Source organism: Sminthopsis crassicaudata, chromosome 4 (assembly GCF_048593235.1).
Source record: "Sminthopsis crassicaudata isolate SCR6 chromosome 4, ASM4859323v1, whole genome shotgun sequence".
In the NCBI taxonomy this organism is placed as follows: domain Eukaryota; kingdom Metazoa; phylum Chordata; class Mammalia; order Dasyuromorphia; family Dasyuridae; genus Sminthopsis; species Sminthopsis crassicaudata.
In genome coordinates this window covers 58,107,946-58,131,767 of record NC_133620.1, presented here as the reverse complement: position 1 = coordinate 58,131,767, position 23,822 = coordinate 58,107,946, and the positions used below count along the sequence as shown (strand labels likewise).

Below are 23,822 nucleotides of genomic sequence, written 5' to 3'. Positions count from 1 at the left end.
GAAGCACCACACTCCTTAATTTCATCAGCCTTGTACTTAATTCCGTTCTTGTCTAATTCTAATTTGGTTATAATATTCCTGGGAGTTTTCATTTGGGGATCTCTTTCAGTTTGTTGGATTCGAAAGAATGTCTACTTTACCCTCTAGTTTTAGAATATCAGGACAGTTTTTCTTGATAATTTCTTTTTTTGTCAAGTAGCATTTTATTTTTTTTATTATTTTATTTCTTAAAAAAGTATAAGAAAGAAGAAAAACAGAAAAGGAATACAAAACAAAGTAAAACAAAACAGAACATTGTCATGTGCCCAGTAGAACATCAAGGAGGATTCAAAATATATAACAATAAGTTACCAATTCAAGAAAGGTTATATAACAGTAGAAGAAATTATATTCATGAGTATCCATCTTTTCTTTACTTTCTTGTAGTTCTTTTGTTCTTTTTTGGATATCTTTTTTTTTTTCTCATGCTAAACAGAACTAAAGGGGGAAAAATGTGCTGTTAGAGTCCACTATAGATTTAAACTAAGCTAATCTCAACTGGGCTCATTCATTATATCACTTACTACAGTGCTTGTATCAGGACTTGTCCCCCAGTCTGTTAACACGATAGTAAACATGCTCATGTTTGTCCCCATTTAAAAAGAAAACCCAGTACATCTTGGCATTCGCACTAGTCATCATTCTATTTCTTTCCTCCCCTACTCAGCCAAGTTCCTTTAAAAAGTCATCCATACTTCCTTTACTTTCGCTTTGTAGGTGCAGTCTGGCTTCAGACTTCATTTAGATCAGAATTCTGTCTCCAAAGATACTAGTGATCTCTCAATTGCTAAATCTCTCTTCATCTTTTATCCTTCTTGATCTTTACAATACTTGACACCATTGACTCATTTCTCCTCCTAGATATTCTCTCCTTTTTGGATTTTGGTAATAATTGTGGTTTTCTTTTCCCCATGTGATGTCTCCTTCTTAGTCTCCTTTGCTGGGTCTGCTTGCACATCACATTCACTAGCACGGGCAAGTCTTCCGGGACTCTGTCCTGCACCCTCACCTCTTTCCTCCCTCATTTGGTGATCTTATCAGCTCCCATAAATTAATTTATCACCTTTACTCAGAAGGTTTCAAGATCTGCTTATATAGCTGCACTCTCTCTTGCCTTCCAGTGCTACATCACCAACCAGCTGCCTACTAAACATTTTCAGCTGGAGGTGCTGTAGACATTTCAGACTCAGCATTTCCAAAAGAGAACAAATTCTCCCTCCTCTAAACTGTTATTGTCAAGGGTGCCACTGTCACTACTATCACTGTAAAGAACAACAGAAGCAGCAAACAAATTAAAAACCCTCAATTAAACACAAAAATAGAAATGGTGAAATGAACAAAACTGAAGATGTATAAAAAATAAGATTTTGAACTAATAACTAGAACTAGTACAAGAAACAAATTTATCAAAAAAAAAAAAAAAGATAAAATCACAATCAGTGAAGAAGAGATAAAAGCAATTATTAGTTGTTTTGCCTAGCACCATGCCAATAAAACTGACAATCTGCATGAAATTTAAGAATATTTACAAGTTAAAAATTTCCTAGAATAACCAAACAAAATAAAATATATAATCATATTTTAGAAAAACAAATTGAAGAATTCACAAACTCCCAAATAGAAAAAAAAGTGAGCTCTAGAAACATTTAAATAATTAATTCCAATATTACATAAAATGTTTAAAGAAGGGATACAATCAAACTCCTATAACACAAATATGGTATTGATATGTAAACCAGAGAGAGTCAAAAGAGAGGGGGAAAAGTAGTCTAATTTCCATAATAAACATTTATGTTAAAAAATTAAAATGCTAATGAGATTATAACAATATATTATGATCATATTCTGACTATAACTAAGTTAGACTCATATCAGAAATATAGGACTTTCTCAACATTGGGAAAATAATATGATTGAATATGTTGACAACAAAATCAACTGAAATTATTATATCAAATAGATGCATAAAAACCTTTCAACAAAATACAGCATCTGTTCTCAATAAAAATACTAGAAAGCTTAGGAATAAATGCTTTTCCTAAAATGATAAGTAGTATCCATCTAAAACCAAGAGCCACATTACATAAGTGAGAAATTTTTACAATACAGTCAGGAATGATGCAAGTTCATTATCACCATTACTATTCAGTATTGAACTAGAAATGCTATCTATAGCAATAAAATAAGAAAAAGAAATTAAGGAAATAAAGATGAAGAAAGAGGAAAAAAAACTATCACTTTTTGTAAATATATATATTTTAATTAAAGAATCCTAATGAAACAACTTAAAAAACTAATTGAAACAATCAACAAACCAGAAAGTTGTAGGATATGAAATAAATACATATACCTCATTGTCATTTTGATATATTACTTATAGTATCCACCAGGAAGAATAGAAAGAGAAATTTCAGTTAAAACTACTACAAACAATATAAAATATATGATAATGTTGCTTAAAACATAAGAGCCATATGAATACAATTATAAAACAATTATTATATAACTAAAAGTTAAACTAAGTAATTGTAGTTATATTCTTATGAGAAGGCCAAGCCAATATAATAAAAATTACAATATTGCCTCATTGAATTTACTTATTCAGTGCTGTACTAACTATCAAAAAAAATTATTTACCTAGAAAGAATATTAATAAAATTCTCCTGGAGAGGGAAAGGTAAATATATATCATTGGAATCAGGGAAAAAAATGGCAAGGAAGGAAGCCTTAGTAATTCCTGATCTCAAACTGTTCTACAGAGTCTTAATTTTCATAGCAGTTTGGAACTGTGAACAAAAAGAGGTTGAAATAAATTTAAGTATACAATATATAGCAGAAGCAAATGAGCATAGTAGTGCAGTAATGTTTGGATAAACTCAAAGATCCTAGAAATGGGGGCAAGAGCTCATTATTTGATAGAAAGTATTGGGGAAACTGAGTAACAGTCTGGCAGAATCCAGGTTAAAAGGGGCATCACACATTGTATATTAAGATAAGCTCCACTTGGGTACGTAATTTCAATATAAAGAGTGATATCATGAGCAAATTTGAGAAACATAGTAGAAATCACCTCTCTGATCTATGGATGGGGAAGAGTTCATGACCAAAGAGTTAGAGAGTTTACCAGGAGGCAACTCTAAAGACTTAACTCCGATCAACACAGTGACCAACCATAGTTCTGAAGTACTTGTGATGAAACATGCTGATGGACCAGAATATAGATGAAAACATTTATTTTATTTTTCTTCTTTTTTCATCTTTTCTTTTTTCTCTCCTTTTTCTTTTTCTTTCTTTTAACATGACTAATAAATGAACTTATTTTATATGACCGCAGATTTTTAATGGGTGTTGTTTTTCTAGCCTTCTCAATAAGTAGAGGGGGGACTGAGGGTGAGAAAGAATTTGGAACAGAAAATATAAAATAAAATTGAATTCTTAAACAATTGGGAGGAGCATATTACTATGTATACCCTTTCACCTCCCCCCTCCAATAAACTCCGTTCCAGTTTTAGAATTGAATATAAAATTCCCCTACTTGGCCACCATCTAGCTACTACCTACCATTATAGTTCAGTTATAACGAACTCTTCATGACCATTTATGAAACTTTGTTGACAAAGAACATTGTAGTAGTTTGACATTTCTTTCCCCTGGAAATGAAGCAAACAGGGATTAAGTGATTTGTTCAGGGTCACACAGCTAGAGAAATGTGTGAGAACAGATTTGAATTTGAGAAATGACTCCAGGCCCAGTGCCAAGATGCACTGCACTATGGCACTATCTTATTGCTTCCTGATGATGGAATTGTTCCACCAGGAATAGCTAGCTCATTCATTCAGTTCAGGTTATCACATAGGAAAGGTTTTTAAAAACTGGATTGTACCCTGAGAAGGGTAAATAAGATGCTGAGTGGACTGGAACCATTTCATATGAGAATTTCTTAAAGGAACCAGGGATTTAAGATGGGAAAAATTTGAATACTTGGGGGAAGAGGTAGGAAATTATTTCTGTGATATTTGAACATGTGAAGGCTGGATCAGTTTGTTGATAACTAAGAACTAAGTTAACTAAGAATTAAGAATATCAAGAGGAAGCTGTAGAGCAGCAGATCTAAGTTTAAAATTTAACAAAAAATTAGAGGTGTACAAAGATAGAATGAACTCCCTTAATTGACTAGGCAGTCCCTCTTACCAGACTAAGAGTCCACAGAAATTTAGTTTCAAAAATAGGAAGTGTTTTAAGCTCCACCCCACAGGCTGTTGAAATGAACTTTCTTTTGGCAAAATTCTATAACATAAATAAAAGGATCACTTAATTTACATTTATATTCTTACTGTACTTTTGTGGTTTTACACTTTATAAATTTTAATTTATTGAACATGTTTTATGTCTAAAAACAGAGACTGATTTCTATCATCCTTCTCCCCAATTCTAACATGTTAGCCTGATTGTTAATAGATGAAAGTCTTAACATTGTACTTGAGAATGAGGTAGGTAATTATTATTTGGAAATTTTTTTCATCAGAAACTGCCCTTGGTGCATTAGCCAGAGTACTGAGAGAAGATTGGAAGCAAAGTGTAGAACTGGCTACTAACATAATATATATTTTCTTCTGCTTTTCCAGGTAAGTACAAGAATTATGAAACTAATGTAAATGCCTCTCACATATTCTAATTTTTTATCATTCTAACATAGTATATTTTACAAAATAGATACACAATAAATGTCCATTTAGCAATCGGAGATTTTGAAAGTTATATTCTATGTAATAATTAAAGTGGCTTTCAAACATTGTTGACATAATTAAGTCTTACTACGTAGCTTTTTGAAAATTGTTTTTGAGGATAGTTTAGTGAGTTGCTATTAGAATCATAAGTATTAAAAATATGTTCTGAGTAATTCTGGGTTTTTGGCTTTAAATTTGAATTATTTTAGAAGTACTTAAAGAATGTCAATTCTGAGAGCAATAAAGTCTTACAGATTTCAAATCTTCATTGTGTAATGTGTATATATTCCTTTATAAAAATATTGATTTATAGGGTATATGACTTTCTTTTACTATGTACCTAAAATCTGTTGCATCAAACTTGAATTGTACTTATTTCTAATAAATACATATATACATCTTTTCTTTTAATGTAGTTTTTCTCAATTTCATGGCCTAATCACTCACTATAAAATTGGAGCTCTATGTATGAACATAATTGATCATGAGTTGAAGAGACATGAACTGTGGCAAGAGGAACTTTCTAAGAAGAAGAAAGCTGATATCCTTTCAGAATGAGACTTTGGTCGAGTGTAGCTTTTGACAGTAAATATATTGAAACTTTTTATCTGGTTATTTAGTGATGTAGCATTAATAAAGTTCTTTTACTTAAAGAGGGCAAAAATGAAGAAAATGTCAGGATAAATAATTATAGCTGTTAAAAAGTTCTTTGTTGTGGGGGGGAGGCAGCTAGGTGGTGCAATAGATAGAGCACCAGCCCTGAAGTCAGGAGCACCTGAGTTCAAATCTAGTCTCAGACACTTAACACTTCCTAGCTGTGTGACCCTGGGCAAGTCACATAACCCCAACTGCTTCAACTGGAAAAAAAAAATTCTTTGTTGTATCAGATAGAAATTTGTTTCCTTATTATAACGTAGTACCCTTGGTTCTAGTTTTGCTCTCTGGAATAACAGACACACAATAAAGCTTCTACATGCCAACCACGCAATTATTTTAAGCTCACTTTCTTCATGACAGATAACTGAAGTAATGAATGAATCCTCCACTTCCTCAGTGTCCCTTCCTGGCAGTGACTTTTACTATCTGTGTCACTCACTTGAATGCTCTCTAGCTAGTCCTTGTTGTCTCAAAGCATGACTTCCAGAATTAGGTAAAATACTCACTAACCACATGAAGAATACAGGTAGCCTGTTGTATTCAAAGAGTTTGTGTGTAAATTGGTTGGAATTTGAAATGCATTTTCCCATGGAAGCAATGTTATTAATATAATGACTATGGTATACCTGAAGTTTTTGACTATAGAACCAAATTATTTTTTATATAAAAGACATTTTTTCCAATGGAAAATTCACTTAGTATTCCAAAAATTGCAAAAAACACTTCTACTTCCATTTCTACAATGAGACTGGGGACCTATTCTTACATCTATGAGGCAATTGTTTACCAAAAAAAGATTTATTAAATACTTACTGTGTGTCCAAGTACTGTCTTGAATACTAGGAATACAGAGAATGTTTATAACATCCCTGCTTTCAAGAAACTCATATTCTAGTGGGAGAGACAACATATAAGCAACTTATGTACATAGAAGATATATACAGAGTAGATGAAAGGTAGCTGCTGTTGTTTGTCTCAGAGTGAAGGCCTTATAAGGTAGGGGAGATTGGGAATGCTGGGATAGATAACCATGTAGAAACTAGAATTTGAGCTGAGCTCTATAAGAAATATGAAAGGGTTATGTTGAAGAGTATTCCAGGTCTGAGAGATAGCCAAAAGAAATGGAGATGAGGGTTCTGTTTGAGGAATGGCAAATTATGTATACAAAACATGAAGAGTGGGACCCAGTGTAATGCTGGACATCAGGAGTTTCAAATACAACGTGATGAAGATCTTTAAATGTTAGACGGACTATTTTATATTAAATCCTTCAAGAAATCACAAGGAGGCATGTATTGATCCAGAGTACCCTCAGAACTTCTTCAACCATTCCCCGGCTTCTCCCAAGAAGCTTTTCTCCAGCCTTAGAATTCATACATTGAAACTGCCTTTTTCTGATGTGTGGCTCCTCCTAGAACCTCCAGTTAGAGGAGGAACCCTAGCCAGCCATATCCTAGGGTTCATCAGGCTGCATATGGAACACACAGTCCTTTTCCATCTCTCTCTCTCTCTCTCTCTCTCTCTGTCTCTCTCTCTCTCTCACACACACACACACACACACACACACACATTTCAGCTTCTTTTTTATGTATTGTCATCCTCCATTAGAATGTAAAAGTTGAGAAGGTACTGACTGCACTATAGGAAAATTGGGATCTGAATGGATGATGAATAACAATGGAGATACTTGAGGGACATTGAGCAAGTAGAAGTCTATTGTAAGAGTCCAGTAATGAAATGATGAGTCAAGAGAAGGGGATGTCTGGGAGAAATGTTATAAAAGTAAAAACAATAGACTTGTAAAGCATGATACCCAGTTTGGAATCAGTCGGGTATATTGTAGCATGCTCAGTAGTAATAGGGAAATTGGGGAAAGTCTGATAGTGGGAAAAAATGAGGTCCCTTTTGGCTGCATTGAGTTCTAGATGCTTATACAGTTTGGATGTCCACAGACGCAGCACTGGCAATAGCACTTATGGAAAACAATGAGAAAGTAGATAGGAATTTGGGGAGTTGAGGTTAAATAGCACTAGGAACAAGACCTCCTATCAATATCAGCTACGGGTGAAACCCCTTGGTCTCATTCTTGATAATATGACAAAATCCCTTTTTTTTTTCTGCAAGTTTGTTGTTTCTGAGGATTTCTTACCATGATGACATCATTGGCAGAAGATTCTCTCACATATTCTCTTCTACTTTCCTGAACCTGTAGCCCTCTAAGATTAGGCAGAGATGTTTTTGCATGACTCTTGAGTGCCAGTGGTAGTATGCTTTCTGCTCAGAAAACTTTTGTAACTCATGACTTTTCCAATCCTATACTAAATACTGCTTATTGCAAAAAGTAGTGTCAAAATGGGTTCATTTCACAAAGCATTAGATCTGGATCTCTGACATTGAAAGTTGGATCTTATTCTAATAAACTTGAAAGAGAACTGTAGTCCTGTCTGTTATAAGTTCATGCATCTTCTCTCGTTATTATCTAATTTTATGTTAAGTCAGCTTTTGGACACTATGACGTTTCTTAATGATGCATTTTAATTCAGGGTGCAATTAGCAAATACCTGCAAGCATTATATAAAGTGGTAAGGCTGTAAAGACAGAAATGAAACAATTCTTGTTCAGAAAGGAGTCACATTCTATAATTATGTATTTAATCAAAATTAATGAATATAGTATATTGTGTATAGTAATACTTTTGCTCATAACATTTTCAATAGTTTTCTGTTGCTTTTATGAAAATAATATAATCCTTAACTTAATATTTTTACTTGAAGAAGACCCTGAAAATCAAACCATGAAAAAAGATTATGAAAAAACCTACAAGAAGTACCAAGGTTTGGTAGTAAAGCAGGAGCAGCTTTTACGAGGTACAAATTCCTAATTTATGAAAAAGAAAAAGTACTTTATACATGTATTAATTTGTTCTGATTTTCATGATCTCATCAAAACCAAAGCCAAAATCATTAGAAAATATAAATTTCAGTATAACATAAACCTTCTCGTATATATCTCAGGTTTATTTCAGAAACCAAAATTATTTGGTTGTTTAAGCAATCCTCACATTCCCTGTCTTGCCTTTGTTATTCCCTTGCCTTTTCATTAAGATAGCACTTTAAATATTGAAATTTACATATACATATTCATAGACATATATAGAGACAGAAACTTCAAACATAACTTTTCAAAGATGTTTTTCCTAATATTAAACCATGTTTTATCCAGTTTCCAATTTAAAATGTTTTCCATGGATGAAAAAATTCTCATAAAAAATTAAATCTGAGCATTTCTTTGATTTAAGAGATAGTAGTCTTATGTCTCTGGACTTTATAATGTAAATGTAAACAAAGCTTGGAGCTTAGAATATATAGGAGTTTGTTAAATACTAAAACACTCAAGGTAGTTATTAGCAAGAATGAGGTGATATTCTTTGATAGATGGGCATCTCCATATTATAGATAGTTGTTAGTTCACCTCCTTAAGTACTTATTTGATCAACACACAGAAATCTGTCAGTTTTAGGTCTGTGTTTTTGTTCAGTCATTTTCAATCATTTCTCTTAGTGACTCCATTTGGGATTTTCTTGGCAGTGATACTGGAGTTATTTTTCACTTTCTTCTTCAGTTTATTTTACAAATAAGGAAATTGAGGCAAACAAGGTAAAGTGATAGCTAGTAAGTATCTGAAGCCAAATTTGAATTCAGGTCTTCCTAACTTCATTGTGCCTCCTAGTAGCCCTTTGAGTACTGTACATGCAGGTAATTGTTATAGTCACTTACTATAACATCTACAAAATCATTTAAACCTCTGAGCATTCACATTTTTCTTAAAATATTAAAAAAGAATAATTTGTCCCAATCATTCGAGTAGCACCTTGATCATATTTTTTGAGATCAATATATTATCTTAGCCTTAAAGGATATATTGGTTTCTATTTTGTAATATCAAAGTTTTACAGACCTAAATTGAATTTTAACTTTTAACATGTCATATTGTTATTCAGGTATTTAAAGGGATGTGTTGAAAATTATTGTGATATAATTTATTTCTCAACTGTTTTCTACTTTAGCCCTTAAATAAACATATAAATTTATTGAAGTATTTTGAATGAAAAAAAATTTCTTCTTTCTCACAAAATTTGGTTCAAAGTAAGGAAGCACATTTTAAAATTTTAACTAGCTTCAGAATAGCAACCTTAATGTAATAAAGCATGATAAATAACATCCCTTGGTTTCTTAGATTTCTTACAATTATTTCTACGTTTGTATATTTAACAATTTTTCTGACTATCTACCCATATTTATTAATTAATAAAAATAGCTGAAAGTAATGCTCAATCTCTCCTAAGGACTTTTGTTTACAGTGAAAAAAATATGTTTTAAAAAACTTTTTACAGTCCAGTTCTGTTTATTTTTCTAGTTGCTCTATATTTGCTCTTGAACCTTGCTGAGGATACTCGGACAGAGCTGAAAATGAGGAATAAGAACATAGTTCATATGCTGGTGAAGGCACTAGATCGAGATAACTTTGAACTCCTAATTCTGGTGGTATCTTTCCTAAAGAAGCTTAGCATTTTTATGGAAAACAAAAATGATATGGTAAGTTGTGAAACCTACTAAGTTGTAAATTGTTCTGTGTCAGAAGTTGCTATAAAAATACATAATAATGTCAATGCAAAATAATTGTTCACAATTTTAGTTCTCTCTTTACCATAATAATGTCTCATTTATCTGCCATCAGGAAAAGAAATATTTAAGATTAGATAATCTTCCAGATAAGTCAAGCTTTTTAGTTGAGTAAGATCTATTTTATAGAGCATGGAAGGAAAGAGCATAATTTCTCCATAGAGGGAGCTAATTCTGTTGAAAAGGAAGTCGAAAATGGAAAATCAGAGAGGAACATTTTAAAAGGTGTGAACAGTGTGTGACTTATTTAGTGCCCAGTTATAGAATAATATTTAAGTTTTTCATTCCAAAATATCAAAATATATAAGAATATATATTCTTAAATGTATACATACACATATATCTATACATTCATACATGTAACAAACAGCATATACATGTGTGCATGTTTAAAAGAATGATTATTTTGATATATAGTTATTTTTTAAAACTTTTGAACTTTGAACACAAAATAGAACATATCCATAGACATAACGAAAAAGGAGATATATATCTGAAACTTTTATACTGCTTTTTTTTTTAGTTACAATAAATTCCACATATTACTTCGAGAACTGTTTACTTGTTTGTGCTTTCTTCTGTTCCCCTTCTGATCTCTTGCATTCTTTTAAAAAAGTTTCATTGGCATTAACCTTTTTCTCCTCTCATCTTCCTCCACAATTAAAAATAAAACCAAATCATTGAGAAGGGGGAAAAAACCTTTTATAGTTAAAAGAAAAAAAGCATACTTAAGCAAAACACAGTTGTTTCTCTTTGCAATATTATTATAAAATAAGTTATTAAATCAAATAGCATTTATTTGTTTCCTAAGTGCTAGGCACTATTCTGCTTGCTTTGTTCTATGTCAGGACATCTTCTTAGTTTCCTCTGAAACTGTCCATTTCTTTATTTCTTCTGATGTAATATTCCATTATATTCCATTATATTCATTAGGAATTCTCCAGTGAGATAATTCCTGCCCCTTTTCAGTTTTCAGTTACTAGGAAAAAATGTGTAATAAATAGTTTTGTATATGTAAATCCATTTCTTCTTTCTTTAATCTCGGGAATTAAAACCATTATACCTTTTAAGATATGTCTAGGGGCAGCTAGGTGGCACAGTGGATAGAGCACCAGCCTTGAATTCAGGAGGACCTGGGTTCAAATGTGGTGTCAGACACTTAACACTTCCTAGCTATGTGACCCTGGGCAAGTCACTTAACCCCAGCCTCAGGGGGAAAAAAAAAAAAAAGATATGTCTAAAAGTGGTGTGGTATAGAAGATCAGTGAGTATACTCACTATTTTGCAAAAGTTTGCAAAAGTTACAACTTTGGGGGCACAGTTTTGAATTCGTTGCAGAACAAATCAAAACTCCACCAATAATGCATCAGTGGGCCTCTTTTCTCGCAAGTCTTCCAGTATTTGTCAATTTTCTCTTCTATTTTCATTTTGCTAGATGTGAGTTAAAACCTCAAAGTAATGTTAATTTGCTTTTCTCTAATTATTAGCAATTTTAAAGAATTTTTTCAGACATTTGTTGATGATTAGATTATATCTGTTGAAAACATTGATATTCGTCTTCTGGGGAATTAATTTTTTTATAAATTTGAATTGGTTCAATTTATGTTTCTTTCCAGGTGCAAACTTCAATCTGGTCATTGTGTACAACATTTCTAATATGCATTGTAGGGTACTTGCTAATCTTTTTTTTAAAGTTTTTAATGTCAGTATTCTTTAGGGATATTAATTTATAGTTTCCTTTCTATGCTTTCTCTCTGCTTTTTTTAGGTCCCAAGACAAATTTCTTTGATATTTGTGTCATAGAAAAAGACTGAAAGAATTGTTTTTTGAATACTAGATAGAATTTATTTGTAATATTTCTGGTTATGAATTGAGTTTGTTTTGAGTTCTCCTTTTATATTTTTGATCGAAATGGTTTGGTTTCCTTTCTCATTTTTAAAGTCAGATGATTTAATGGTATCTTATTTACTTTTACAAAAAAAGAAACTGTTTCCTAATTTCATTTACCAATTCTTATTGCTTTCAATTTTATAATCGCTTCTTTAATTTTCAGAACTTCTACTTCATTGCTTAGTTGAGAATTTATTGATTTGATGTTCAAGTCTTTTGCTATATATTCAGTTCATTGATTTATTTCTGTTTTTATTAATGAATATGTTTTGAGATATACTATTTCGCTAAGAACTGCTTTAGCTACATTCCATATGTTTTAATGATGTTGTTAAAGCCCTAGATTCAATATATTGAATTTGGAAAACTCATCACTGGCCTTAGGATTAGAAAAGATCAGTTTGCATCCCAGTCCTAAGGAAGGACAATGCCAAGATATATTCAGATTATCAAACAGTTGTACACAATTCATAAGCCAACCAAGTTATGCTTAATATTCCGAAAACTTAAGCTTTAGTAACATGTGAACTGAGAATTAGCAGAAGAGCAGGCTCGTTTTTGAAGAGGTAGAAGAACTAAAGACCAAATTGCCAACATTCACTGGAGTGTGTGGAGAAAGCAAAGGTGTTCCAGAAAAAAAGTCTACTTCTGCATCATTGACTATGCCAAAGCCTTTAATTGTATAGATCACAACAATCATGGCAGGTTTTTAAAAAGCAGCAGTCAGAAATAAATAGAACAAAATAATTGACTAAAATTGGAAAAGGAATATGAGGAAAAGGTTATGTTTTCAATTAATTTTTTATTTAACATATGCAGAACACATTATAGGAAATAGTAGACTATATACACTAAAAACTGGCTTGAAGTTTAACATAAAAAACCAAGATATTGGCAACTAACCCCATTACTTCCTGGCAAATAGAAAGAAAAGAAATGGAAACAGTATCAGATTTTACATTTGGGTTCAAAGATCACTGCAGATGACAACTGCAGCCATGAAGTTGAAAGATGCTTGCTGCATGGAAAGAAGTTATGGTAAATGTGAAGAGGATACTAAAAAACAGAGACATCATCTTGCCAAGAAAGATCCGCATAGTCAAAGCTATAGTTTCTCTAGTAGTTTGTCTGTTAGAGTTGGACTCTTAAGAAAAGCTGAGTTCTGCAGATTCCATGCTGCATTGTGCCACAGGCAAGGAAATCAAGCCAACCAATATTTAAAGAAATTGATTCAGACTACTCAGTAGAAAGTCAAGTACTGAAACTTAAATACTTTAGCCACACAACAAGAAAACAGGACTTACTGGAAAAGACCTTGATGTTGGGCAAGATTAATGGCCAAAGGAAAAGGGGACAATGCAGGAAGAAGTGACTAGAGAGTGTCATGGAAACAACAAATTTGAACTTAGACAGACTTTGAGAGTTAGTGGAGGATCACAGGGTATATTGTGCTGTGGTCCATGGGGTCCTGAAGAGTGACATACAACTGAAGAACAACATAAATATATTTTAGTATATACCTTCATTGGGGCAGCAAGATGGCAGAGTGGACAGAGGACTGGTTCTGGAGTCAAGAAGACTGATCTTCATGACCTAGCTTGGGTGACCCTGGACAAGTCACTTAACCTTATTGGTCTCAGTTTCCTCATCTGTGAAAAGTGCTGTGGAAGGAGATGCCAGATTCCTCCAGCATCTTTTTTCAAGAAAATCCCAAATGGTGTAATGAAATGTCAGTCATGATTGAAACCGCCAAAGAGCATATCATTTCCTTATTGTAATTTTCTTTGATGAAATTTCAATTGTTTCTATGATTTGTCCTTTGACCCATCCATTTTTTACAATTATACTTTATAATGCATCTTTTAATTAGAAATTTTATTCCTTTTATACCGTCTGAAGACTTTACTGTTCTAAAGAGACTAGAGCATCATATAGCCCCTTCTAAGTAGTCAAATACACTTACTTTCAAAGTTTTTTTCTGACTCTTCTGTTTGCATTTCAAACTTCCTACTCATCTCTAATCTTTTCCTGGGCAATATTTTAAAGTCTTTGCCTATAAATGCTCACATTGATCACTGTAACATATGTACTGGCCGCTGTTTCCCAAAAATTCCAATGATCTTGCTGTGCCTCTGTCCTATGACTTTGTTAAGAAGGCTTTCGCTCTTGCTGCCTCCAGACTGAGAGCCTTGTAGACTATATTGGCATATTTGCTTATGCTGGTGGTGACTTGGCTGATAGTCTCCCTTCCTATTACCTATGGCCTGCTAGTTAACTTGGTAAAGTTTTCTTAATTGACTCTCAGTTATTAATATCTGATTTTTGCTGATGTGTCAGGGAGTTGGCCATCCTGCCTCCATTTAGGTAGATATTTGGCCAGAAATGGCTATAAAATTCTTATAACATTGCTAAGTTTTGGTGAATATTTATTTGTATTAATGCCAAACTTATATACATCTAATCTTGCCTCAAGTAATTTTAATAGTTAATTGGAAGCATAAGCTTTTAGATTTGTTGGCAGCAGGATTCTGTTATTAATACCACTTAGATATTTTTAAAGTAATAATTTTTATAAGTATTTTAAGTGACTATAATGTGCAAAACAGTATGTCCCTTGATATCTGGTGCTCCCTCAATTACAATTTAGATTTCCTTTTCATTTTTAAGGTCACTTAGTACTAAGTTTTCCACTTTTGCTTCTGAATTCCAAAAACGGACCTTTAAAAAAATTAAATGTAGATAGTATCTTGTAAACTTTTCTAATCTTTGAACTAATAATTAATGCCTCTCCTGTCTGTCATATAAAAGGAACTTCTTTTTAAACTAACAGCTATTTTGCATCAGCATAGAGTTTGATTGGTGACCTTATCCTTCAGACTCCATCACCAATCTTTTACTAAGTACCTATGACATAAAATACATTTAACAAAGACTTGTTAGTGTGACTTTTTTGGCAAGATGGTACACATTTGCCTTTTTTTCATCCAAAATAAAAGTTTTTAAATGGTTCAGTTTCAATTGTTTTAAGAAATCTTTTTTGTGACTACATATTAGAGATCAGTAATGTAAAAATTTCTAGTGATTCTTCTTTGAAGTAACCCAAGTCACCAGTCCTGTTTATATGTATTTGGTTACACAGATATTCAGATATCAATTCTTAATTTCCTTTATTGAATGATAGGCTGAGGATTCTTTTAGTCCTTGGATTATAGCTAAACTTTTTAAATTTCAGGGAGTATTGGGCTTTGCCATGTATTCTATGAATACTCAGTAAATATTTATTTATATTCATGAAATTTGGTACTTAACCACAGCGCTCAGGTCTCGACTGTCATCTTTACCATCATAAAATAGTTACTGAGTGCTTAATGTATACATGAAGAATACATTGGGTTATGGAAGCTAATTAAAAATACACAACTTGCTCTTTGTTCTTTCTAAGACAAAGAAATGAGCAATTAGTTACCCCTTGAACTGATTGTGTGTGCCTAGTTAAATCATCTACCTTGCTGGCTGCTTTTAATATTTAATTAATACTTTCCCTTCCTGTTTGTATCAAATATGATATGGAAAATATAAGGTATTTATAAGTTGTTTTTTTTTTCACATGTGGTGATGGTAGCCTAAAGCAGAACTATCTTAACTCATTATCTGCAGGTCCAGTACTCCTTAATGCTTCCCAAACCATATTAAAATGTAATTGGGAAAATTTGACAAAATAAGTTGGGCAGAGTGATTTTTAGACTGCATCATCATCAATGTGCAGTTAATATGTAATAGATAGGTAGATACATAGATAGATCATAGATATTTAGAACATTAAAGAATTGATTTAGTGTTGACTCTGGAGTCAGAAAACATGGATTCAAATTCCACCTATACCCCTTCCTCTGCTGCGTGACTATGGACAAGTAGTAAACTTGTTTTCTTCATTTTCTTCAAGTATAAAATGAGATAGTTGAATAACATGTTCCAGTTCTTGATCCTTGACCCTGAGGTTCGTTCATTTCATTGTACTTGATTCACAAAAAATACTTTTTTCCTTAAAAAAAAAAATTAGGAAAAAATTAAGAAAGATAACTTAGTTTTTTTATAAACACTATTTATAAACAATAAAGATTGGAATTTACTCAAAAGTGTTCCATAGGCATAGTTTTTAGAGCTAGAAATTAAGGCCATAGACATATTCTTGTCCTGCTTTTAGTTTTGCAGGTGAGAAAAATAAAAGTCCATTGTGGTTAGTGACTTGACTAGGGTAAATGGCAGAACCAGGATTAGAAGGAGGTAGAATGGAATAAGCATTTATGTAGTGTCTACTATATGCCAGTCACTATACCAAGTGGTTTTTTTTTAATAAAATTATCTCATTTGATCTTAACAATAACCCTCTGAGAGAGGTGCTATTATCCTTGTTTCTCCGTTGAGGAAAATGAGATAAACAAGTTAAGTGACTTGTCCCCCAGGATCACCATAATGCCTTGTCTCTTAAATTATTGGTTTAAAGAATCTTTATGAAAATTTTTGTCTAGAATATAATTTTTATTTCTGGATGATTTTCTGTGAGCATCAATGGAAAATAAAAACCAATAAAATGTTGACTTTCAAGTGACATGGGGAAAAATCATTTGAAGGCTAACATAAGCTTATTGGTAGGTTAGATGTTTCATGATATCATGATATGATATATTTCATGTAAAATCCAATGTGGACACTAGTCTGCATTCCTAATTTCTATTCCATTTCATATAAACAAGATAATTGGACTTTTATATTGGGACAGTTATTTCTTTTACTGGTTGGCACTGTGCCTCTATAAACTGGATAGACATGAATTAAAGAAATGTATTAAATAAATAAGAATCTATCATTTAAAGTTGTGATTGATTCCTTGGCACACGTTTCACATTCCATTCAGTATAGTGAGAGAACAATTAATAAACAAACCTGCCAGGTTATTTGTTTCTAAATCTTTTATACAACCACTAGTATGCATTGCAGATATTTAAAAAAAAATAACTTACAATAATTAGTATCAGATGTGGTTTCTAGTAACTGTGTAGAAATTGTGAGTAGCTAATATGTCAGTCTGTTAAGATTACATCATTAAAGTAAATATAGTTTCTTCTTTTACTATAATATTTAACTAATACTTTCCCTTCTTCTCTGTGTCAAACAGTTTTATGGAAAATGTAAGGTATTTATAGTCTTTTCATATGTGTAATGGTAGCCTAAAGCAGAGTTATCTCACTCATGGCCTTATAGGACCAGTACCACTGAGTGCTACCCAAATCAGATTAAAATGTAATTGGAATATATTAAAAACCAGAATTCTACAATATGTTGTTAATAAGAAACACATTTGCAACAGAGAGGTATACACAGAGTAAAAGTAAAAGACTGGAGCAGAATATATTATGCTTCAGTTGAAGCAAAAAAAGCCGGGATAGCAATTCTGATCTGCAAAAGCAAAAGTAGATCTAATTAAAAGAGATAAAAAAGGAAGCTACGTCTTATTAAAATAAAATGGTATCAACACAAAACATATATGCGCCAAGTAGCAGTGCAGTATCTAAATTCTTAAGAAATTAAGCTAATTATAGAAAGAAATAAGAGAGCAAAATTACTCAAGTGAGGGATCTCAATCTCCCCCTCTCAGAATTAGATAAATCTAACCACAAAATAAACAAGAAATTAGGGAGCTTAATAAAATCTTAGAACATTTAAATATGCTAGACGTCTGGAGAAAACTGAATGGTGAAACCTTTTTCTCAATGGTACATGACATGGTATCTACACAAAAATTGACCATATATTCATGAAAACCTCACAATCAAATGCAGAAAGGCAGAAATAGTACATGCATCCTTTTCAAATCATGATGCAATAAAGAATGAATTCAGTAAAGGGCCAGGGAAAGGTAGACTAAAAACCAATTGAAAATTAAATATTCTAATCCTGAAAATGAGTCAGTCAAACAAGAAATCATAGAAATAATTTCATAAAAGAGAATAATAATAAATAGACAATATATCAAAACTTATGGAATGTAGCCAGAGCAGTTTTTAGGGGAAATTTTATGTTTTTGAATTCTTACACTAATTCTCTCTTAAAGAGAAAGAGGAAATAAATGAATTGAGCATTAAACTAAAAAAGCTAGGGAAAAAAACCATTTATAAAAAGCCAATAGATACCAAATTAGAAATTCTGAAAATCAAAGAAGACATTAATAAAATTGAGATTAAAACAATTATTGAACTAATTAATGAAACTAAGAGTTGGTTTTATTTTTTAAAAAAAAACTAACAAAATAGATAAGCTTTTGGTTAATTTGATCTGAAAAAGAAAACATCAAAAATGAAAATGATGAACTTAGTACTAATGAAGAAGAAAATAAAGCAATATTTAGAAGCTATATTATGCAAACAAATCTGACAAACTTATCGAAATGGATGAATATTTACAAAAACATAAATTGCCCACATTAAGAGAAGAGGAAATAAAAATATTTAAATAATCCTGTTTTAGAAAAAGAAGTTGAACAAGCCATCTCTCCCTAAGAAAAAATCTCCAGGGGCAGATGGATTTAAAAGTAAACTGTATTAAACATTTAAAGAACAATTAATTTGGGGCAGCTAAATGATACAGTGGGGATGGAGCACTGGCCCTGAACTTAGGAGGACGAGTTCAAATATGGCCTCAGACATTTAATATTTCCTAGCTGTGTCACCCTAAGCAAGTCACTTGACTTCAATTGCCTCAGAAAAATAATAATAATAATAATAATTCCAATATTATATAAATTATTGTATTAAAAAAAATAGGCAAAGGAGTCCTGTCAAACTACTTCTATGACATAAATATGATGCTAACACCTAAACCAGGAAGAGCCAAAGCAGATAAAGAAAATCATAGACTAAATTCCCTAATGAATATTGATGTGAAAAATTTAAATAAAATATTAACAAAGAGATTACAACAACTTATCAGCAGGATAAAACACTGACCAAGTGAAATTTATAACAGGAATGCAGGGCTGGTTCAATGTAAGAAAAACTATTGACATAATTGACCATATAAGTGCTAATAGAAACCATATAATAATCTCAATAGATAAAGAAAAAGCTTTTGACAAAATACAGCATCCATTCCTATTAACACAAGTGATCATAGGAATAAATGTAATTTTTCTTAAAGTGATAAGCAGCATCTATCTAAAACCATCAAGCAGCATTATATGTAATGAGGATAAAGTAGAATCATTCTCAATAAGATCAGAGATGATCATCTATCACTTTTATCACTACTGTTATTCACTAGATTATGGTAGAAATATTAGATATATTAATAAGAAAAGGAAAACAAATAGAAGGGATTAGAATAGGCATTGAGGAGATAAAACTATCACTTTGCAGATGATATGATGGTGTACTTAGAGAATCAAAAAAAAAAACTACTTGAAACAATAACTTTAGCATAGTTGCAGATACAAAGTAAACCCACACAAATCATCAGCAAATGTTGCCAATATGTTACCAATAAAGTCCAACAGCAAGAGATACATAAATTCCATATAAAATTAATGTAGACAAAATAAAATATCTATGTCTACCAACCTAGACAAACCCAAGAACTATATGAACACAATTACAAAACATTTTTTCACACAAAATCATATCTAAACATTGGAAAAATATAAATTGCTTATAGGGAGATTGAGCTAATACAAGAAAAATGACAATTCTACCTAAATTAGTCAACTTATTCACTGCTGTACCAAACTGCCAAAAAAAAAATATTGCTAGAAAAAATAATTTAAAAATTCATTTGGAAAAAGAAAAGGTCAAAAATAAGAAGGGAATTGATTTTTAAAAATTCAAAGGATGATAGCCTAGAAATACTAGACCCCCCCAAAAAAACTATTATAAAGCAGTAGTCATCAAAACCACCTGGTACTGGCTAAGAGATAGAGTGCTGGCTCAATGGAATAGGTTATATACACATGACACAATAATCAATAACTATAGTAATCTCCTGTTTAAAAAACCCAAAGGGTTTCTGGAATGAGAACTCATTATTTGGTGAAATTTCCTGGGAATACTGGAAAATAACATGTCAAAAACTCAGCTTAAACCTATATCTCACAACCCATATTAAGAGAACAAGGGATAGATTACCTATCAGATCTTTGGGAAAGGGAAGAATTTATAGCCAAAGAAGAACTAGAGAACTTTATAAAATGCAAAATGGATATTTTAGATTACATTAAATTAAAAAGTTTCTGCACAAATAAAACCAATGCAGCCAAGATTAAAAGGGAAGCAGAAAACGGGGGGGGAGGGGGGGAGAGGAAAGGGGGAGGGAAATTTTACAATTATTGTTTCTGATAAAGGCTTCATTTCTAAAATATACTGATAACTAAGTCAAACTTATAAGAATACAAATTAATCCCCAATTGATACATGGTCATAGAAAATGAACAGACAATTCTCAGATGAAAAAATTAAAGCCCATCTATACTTGTATAAAAAATGCTGTAAATCATTATTGATTAAAGAAATGAAAATTAAAACAATTCATCTATCATATTGGCTAAGATGACAAGAAAAAGATAATGAAATGTTGAAGGGGATGTGGGAAAACTGGGACACTAATATATTGTTGGTAAAGTTGTGAACTGATCTAACCATTTTGGAAAGCAAGTTGGAACTACATGCAAAAGGTTATAAAACTGTATATACTCTTTAATCCAGCAATATCACTATTGAGTCCCAGAGAAATCATAAAAGAGGGAAAATAATTCTCGCAAAAGTGTTTGCAGGAGTTCTATTTGTGGTGGCAAAGAATTGAAAAATGAGTAGATGCCCTGCTAGTAGAGAATGGCTGAATTAAGTTATGATATATGATAGTAGTGGAATTATCCTATTAAAAAAAATGAGCAACAGGCTGATTTTAGAAAGGCCTAGAAAGGTTTACATGAACTAATATTGAGTGAAGCAAGCAGAACCAGGAAAACATTGTACACAGCAACAGCAAAATTGTGTGATGATTATCATAGACTTGATTTTTCTCAGCAGTTCAGTATCCAAGGCATTCCTAATAAAGTTTGGGAGGAAAATGCCATCCACACCCAGAGAGAGAACTATAGAGATTGAATTAGATCAACACATAATTATTTTCACCTTTTAAAAAAATTTTCTTCCTTTTTTTTTTCTTGTGATTTTTCCCTTTTCTGATTTTTTTCTCCTGACATGATTCATATAGAAATATGTAAAAAATGAATGTACATATATACATATATTGTATTTAATTTATACTTTAAAATATTGAACATGTATTGGTCAACCTGCCATCTGGGGGAGGGGGGAAGGAGGAGAAAAATTGGAACAAAAGGTTTGGCAATTGTCACTGTTGTAAAATTACCCATGCATATATCTGGTAAATAAAAACTATTTTTAAAAAATGAATGTACATGTATAGTCCCCCCAAAATTATTTCATATGTAACTGGGGAAAATATTATTTTTTAAAAAAGGAAAATATAATTGGGCAATATTTGACAAAAACACAATAAAATATACATTTAAAGCTTAAGTTGGTACTTATGTGGCCCTCAGGGATCCTTATATCAGTGGCCTCCATTTCTATTTGCATTCACTCTCACTAGTCTTGGGGTTCCAAATGAATTTTTAATCTTTTGGCAAAATAGAAACAGGAAAGTCAATAAAGAGAGTAAATCATCTCAGGAGACTTAAGGAAAACATCAGTGAATATCCGGCCTGCTTTTTTTTTTTTTTTTTTTTTTTTTTTAAGAGAAAAAAAATGTTCTCTGAAGGCTTGTACACGATATCTCTTTTGGCTGGAAGAACAACAATTGACCTCAGATGATGCCATTGCTATTCAAACTTTAGACTACAGTGACATTGTTATCCAAACTTTAGATAATTTTTATACAAGATAATTTTCATTTTTTTTCCATTTCAAATAAAATAAGAAACAATACAATATAGACCTAGATTTTTTTTTCCCCCCATTGGCATAAGGAATTCCAGTGAGAAAACTAAACTCACTTAAGCAATGCAGATCAGCAACTTCCCTATAATTTATAGTCTTAGAGAATTGCCTAGAATACCGAGAGATTAAGTGATTTGCTCCAGTATGTTTCAGAGGGAGGACTTGAATGTAAGTTGTCTTGAGTCACAATTGGGCTTTCTATCCACTATGGCATATTATCTCCATAACTCAGAATATATAAATTTACTTATGTAGCTTAATACAATATGTTTAATTGAATGTTCCTGGTGCAATTGCTTGTTTGGGGCATCAGTGAAATTCTAGACATCATATCACTTAATTCTTTTGTTGTTGGCTGAGGGGAATGGAAATTTTGTGAGCCATACCTTATAATATAACAAACTCTTAAGTCTTAAAGAGCAAATTACTCAGGCCCTCACTTTCTTTTCTGTTCCTGTTGATTAGTTGGTCATTTCTCTTTATTAATACTTATTTTTGTACCTCTTTTTTATTGACATAGATCTTGAAATTATTAGATTGAAATGTTTGGGGAATTAGTTTTAGATTTGCTTCATATGCATTATCAATTAAAAAAAAAAAAGTTTTCATGTATCTCTGTTCATTGAGCACTGGAGTTATAGACACAGAAGTGAAAGAGTCTCTGCCTTCAAAGGCTTTACTTTCTTCCAGGGATACATATATAAATACATGAAAATTTAAAAAGGTAATGGATGAAGTAATTATTATATTTCTCCTATCTTTATAGATAATCCAGTCTAATAAAAAAGTTGAATAATTAGCAAGTGATCTGAGGCTTATGTCTTAAATGTTTAAATTTTTTGACTGTAATAGTTTTAATTATTCTAGTATTAATGCCTACTTGTTTTGGATTTGTCTTAAAGTTTATGTGACTAGCAAGTCATCTCTCTAAGTCAAATAGCAGAAAATTCAAGAAATGTTTGTGATTTTAAAAATTTCACACACATACTGTTATTGTATATTTGCACTCATAGTGAGGAACAGAAATAATAGAAAGTTTGATGATACTAGCATATGACCCTCTGTAATATTCTGGGTGGTGGTTGTTGTAGTCACTGTAGTTGTGTCTGACTTTATTTGGTCCCATTGGGAGATTTTTTAGCTATGATACAGGAGTGGTGTGTCATTTACAGATGGAGAAACCGAGGCAAACAGAATGAAGTAACTTATTTAAGGTTACACAGCTAGGAAATGTCTGAGGTCAGATTTGAACTCGGGTCTCCTGAACGTCAGGCCTGCCGCATCCACTCTGCTGCATGTTCTGGAAGTTTACTTCAAATGAAGAAAAGAAGCCACGTCTTAGAGTGGGAAAGTTGTTTCTTGTTTTGTTCCCATATAAAACATGCCCTTTTTTGGCCTTTCTTTTTGTCTCCAGTGCTAACCTAAAGCTGGGCATGTGGTGAGCACTTAAGGATATTACAGAACATTATGTTGCCATGTGGCATCCATTCCAACTTGTGAATTTTTTGGACTTACCCTATTTTCAAGAAACTCATAGTCTAATAGAGGAGACAACTCATGAACAACTTTGTTCAAACAAGTTACGTACAAAATAAATATGATTCTCAGAGGGAAGGCACAGTGTTGAGAGGTCTGAGAAAGAGCATGGCAGAAGATGGCACTAGTTCAGACTGGGGAGAAGTCCAGGGATCCAGGAGGTAGAGATGAGGAAGGAGAAAGGAGAAACTTGAATAACCCTTCTTACAAAGCATGTTACTTATAGCACTTCCAGACTTCAGACTATGTTACAAATCAATAATTATTAGCAATATTTGATC

General features: G+C 32.1%; 1 protein-coding gene across 3 annotated transcripts in view; it reads left to right on the top strand.

Moving 5' to 3' along the window:
- The window catches only part of KIFAP3 (kinesin associated protein 3), a 213,127-nt gene that overhangs the window by 54,426 nt on the left and 134,879 nt on the right, over window positions 1-23,822 (top strand). For all 3 annotated transcript variants that reach the window (XM_074308323.1, XM_074308321.1, XM_074308322.1), the window contains exons 6-9: window positions 4,565-4,664; window positions 5,183-5,307; window positions 8,192-8,290; window positions 9,840-10,018. In XM_074308323.1, the coding sequence (XP_074164424.1) occupies window positions 4,565-4,664; window positions 5,183-5,307; window positions 8,192-8,290; window positions 9,840-10,018 (503 nt within the window). The remainder of the gene's footprint in view (window positions 1-4,564; window positions 4,665-5,182; window positions 5,308-8,191; window positions 8,291-9,839; window positions 10,019-23,822) is intronic.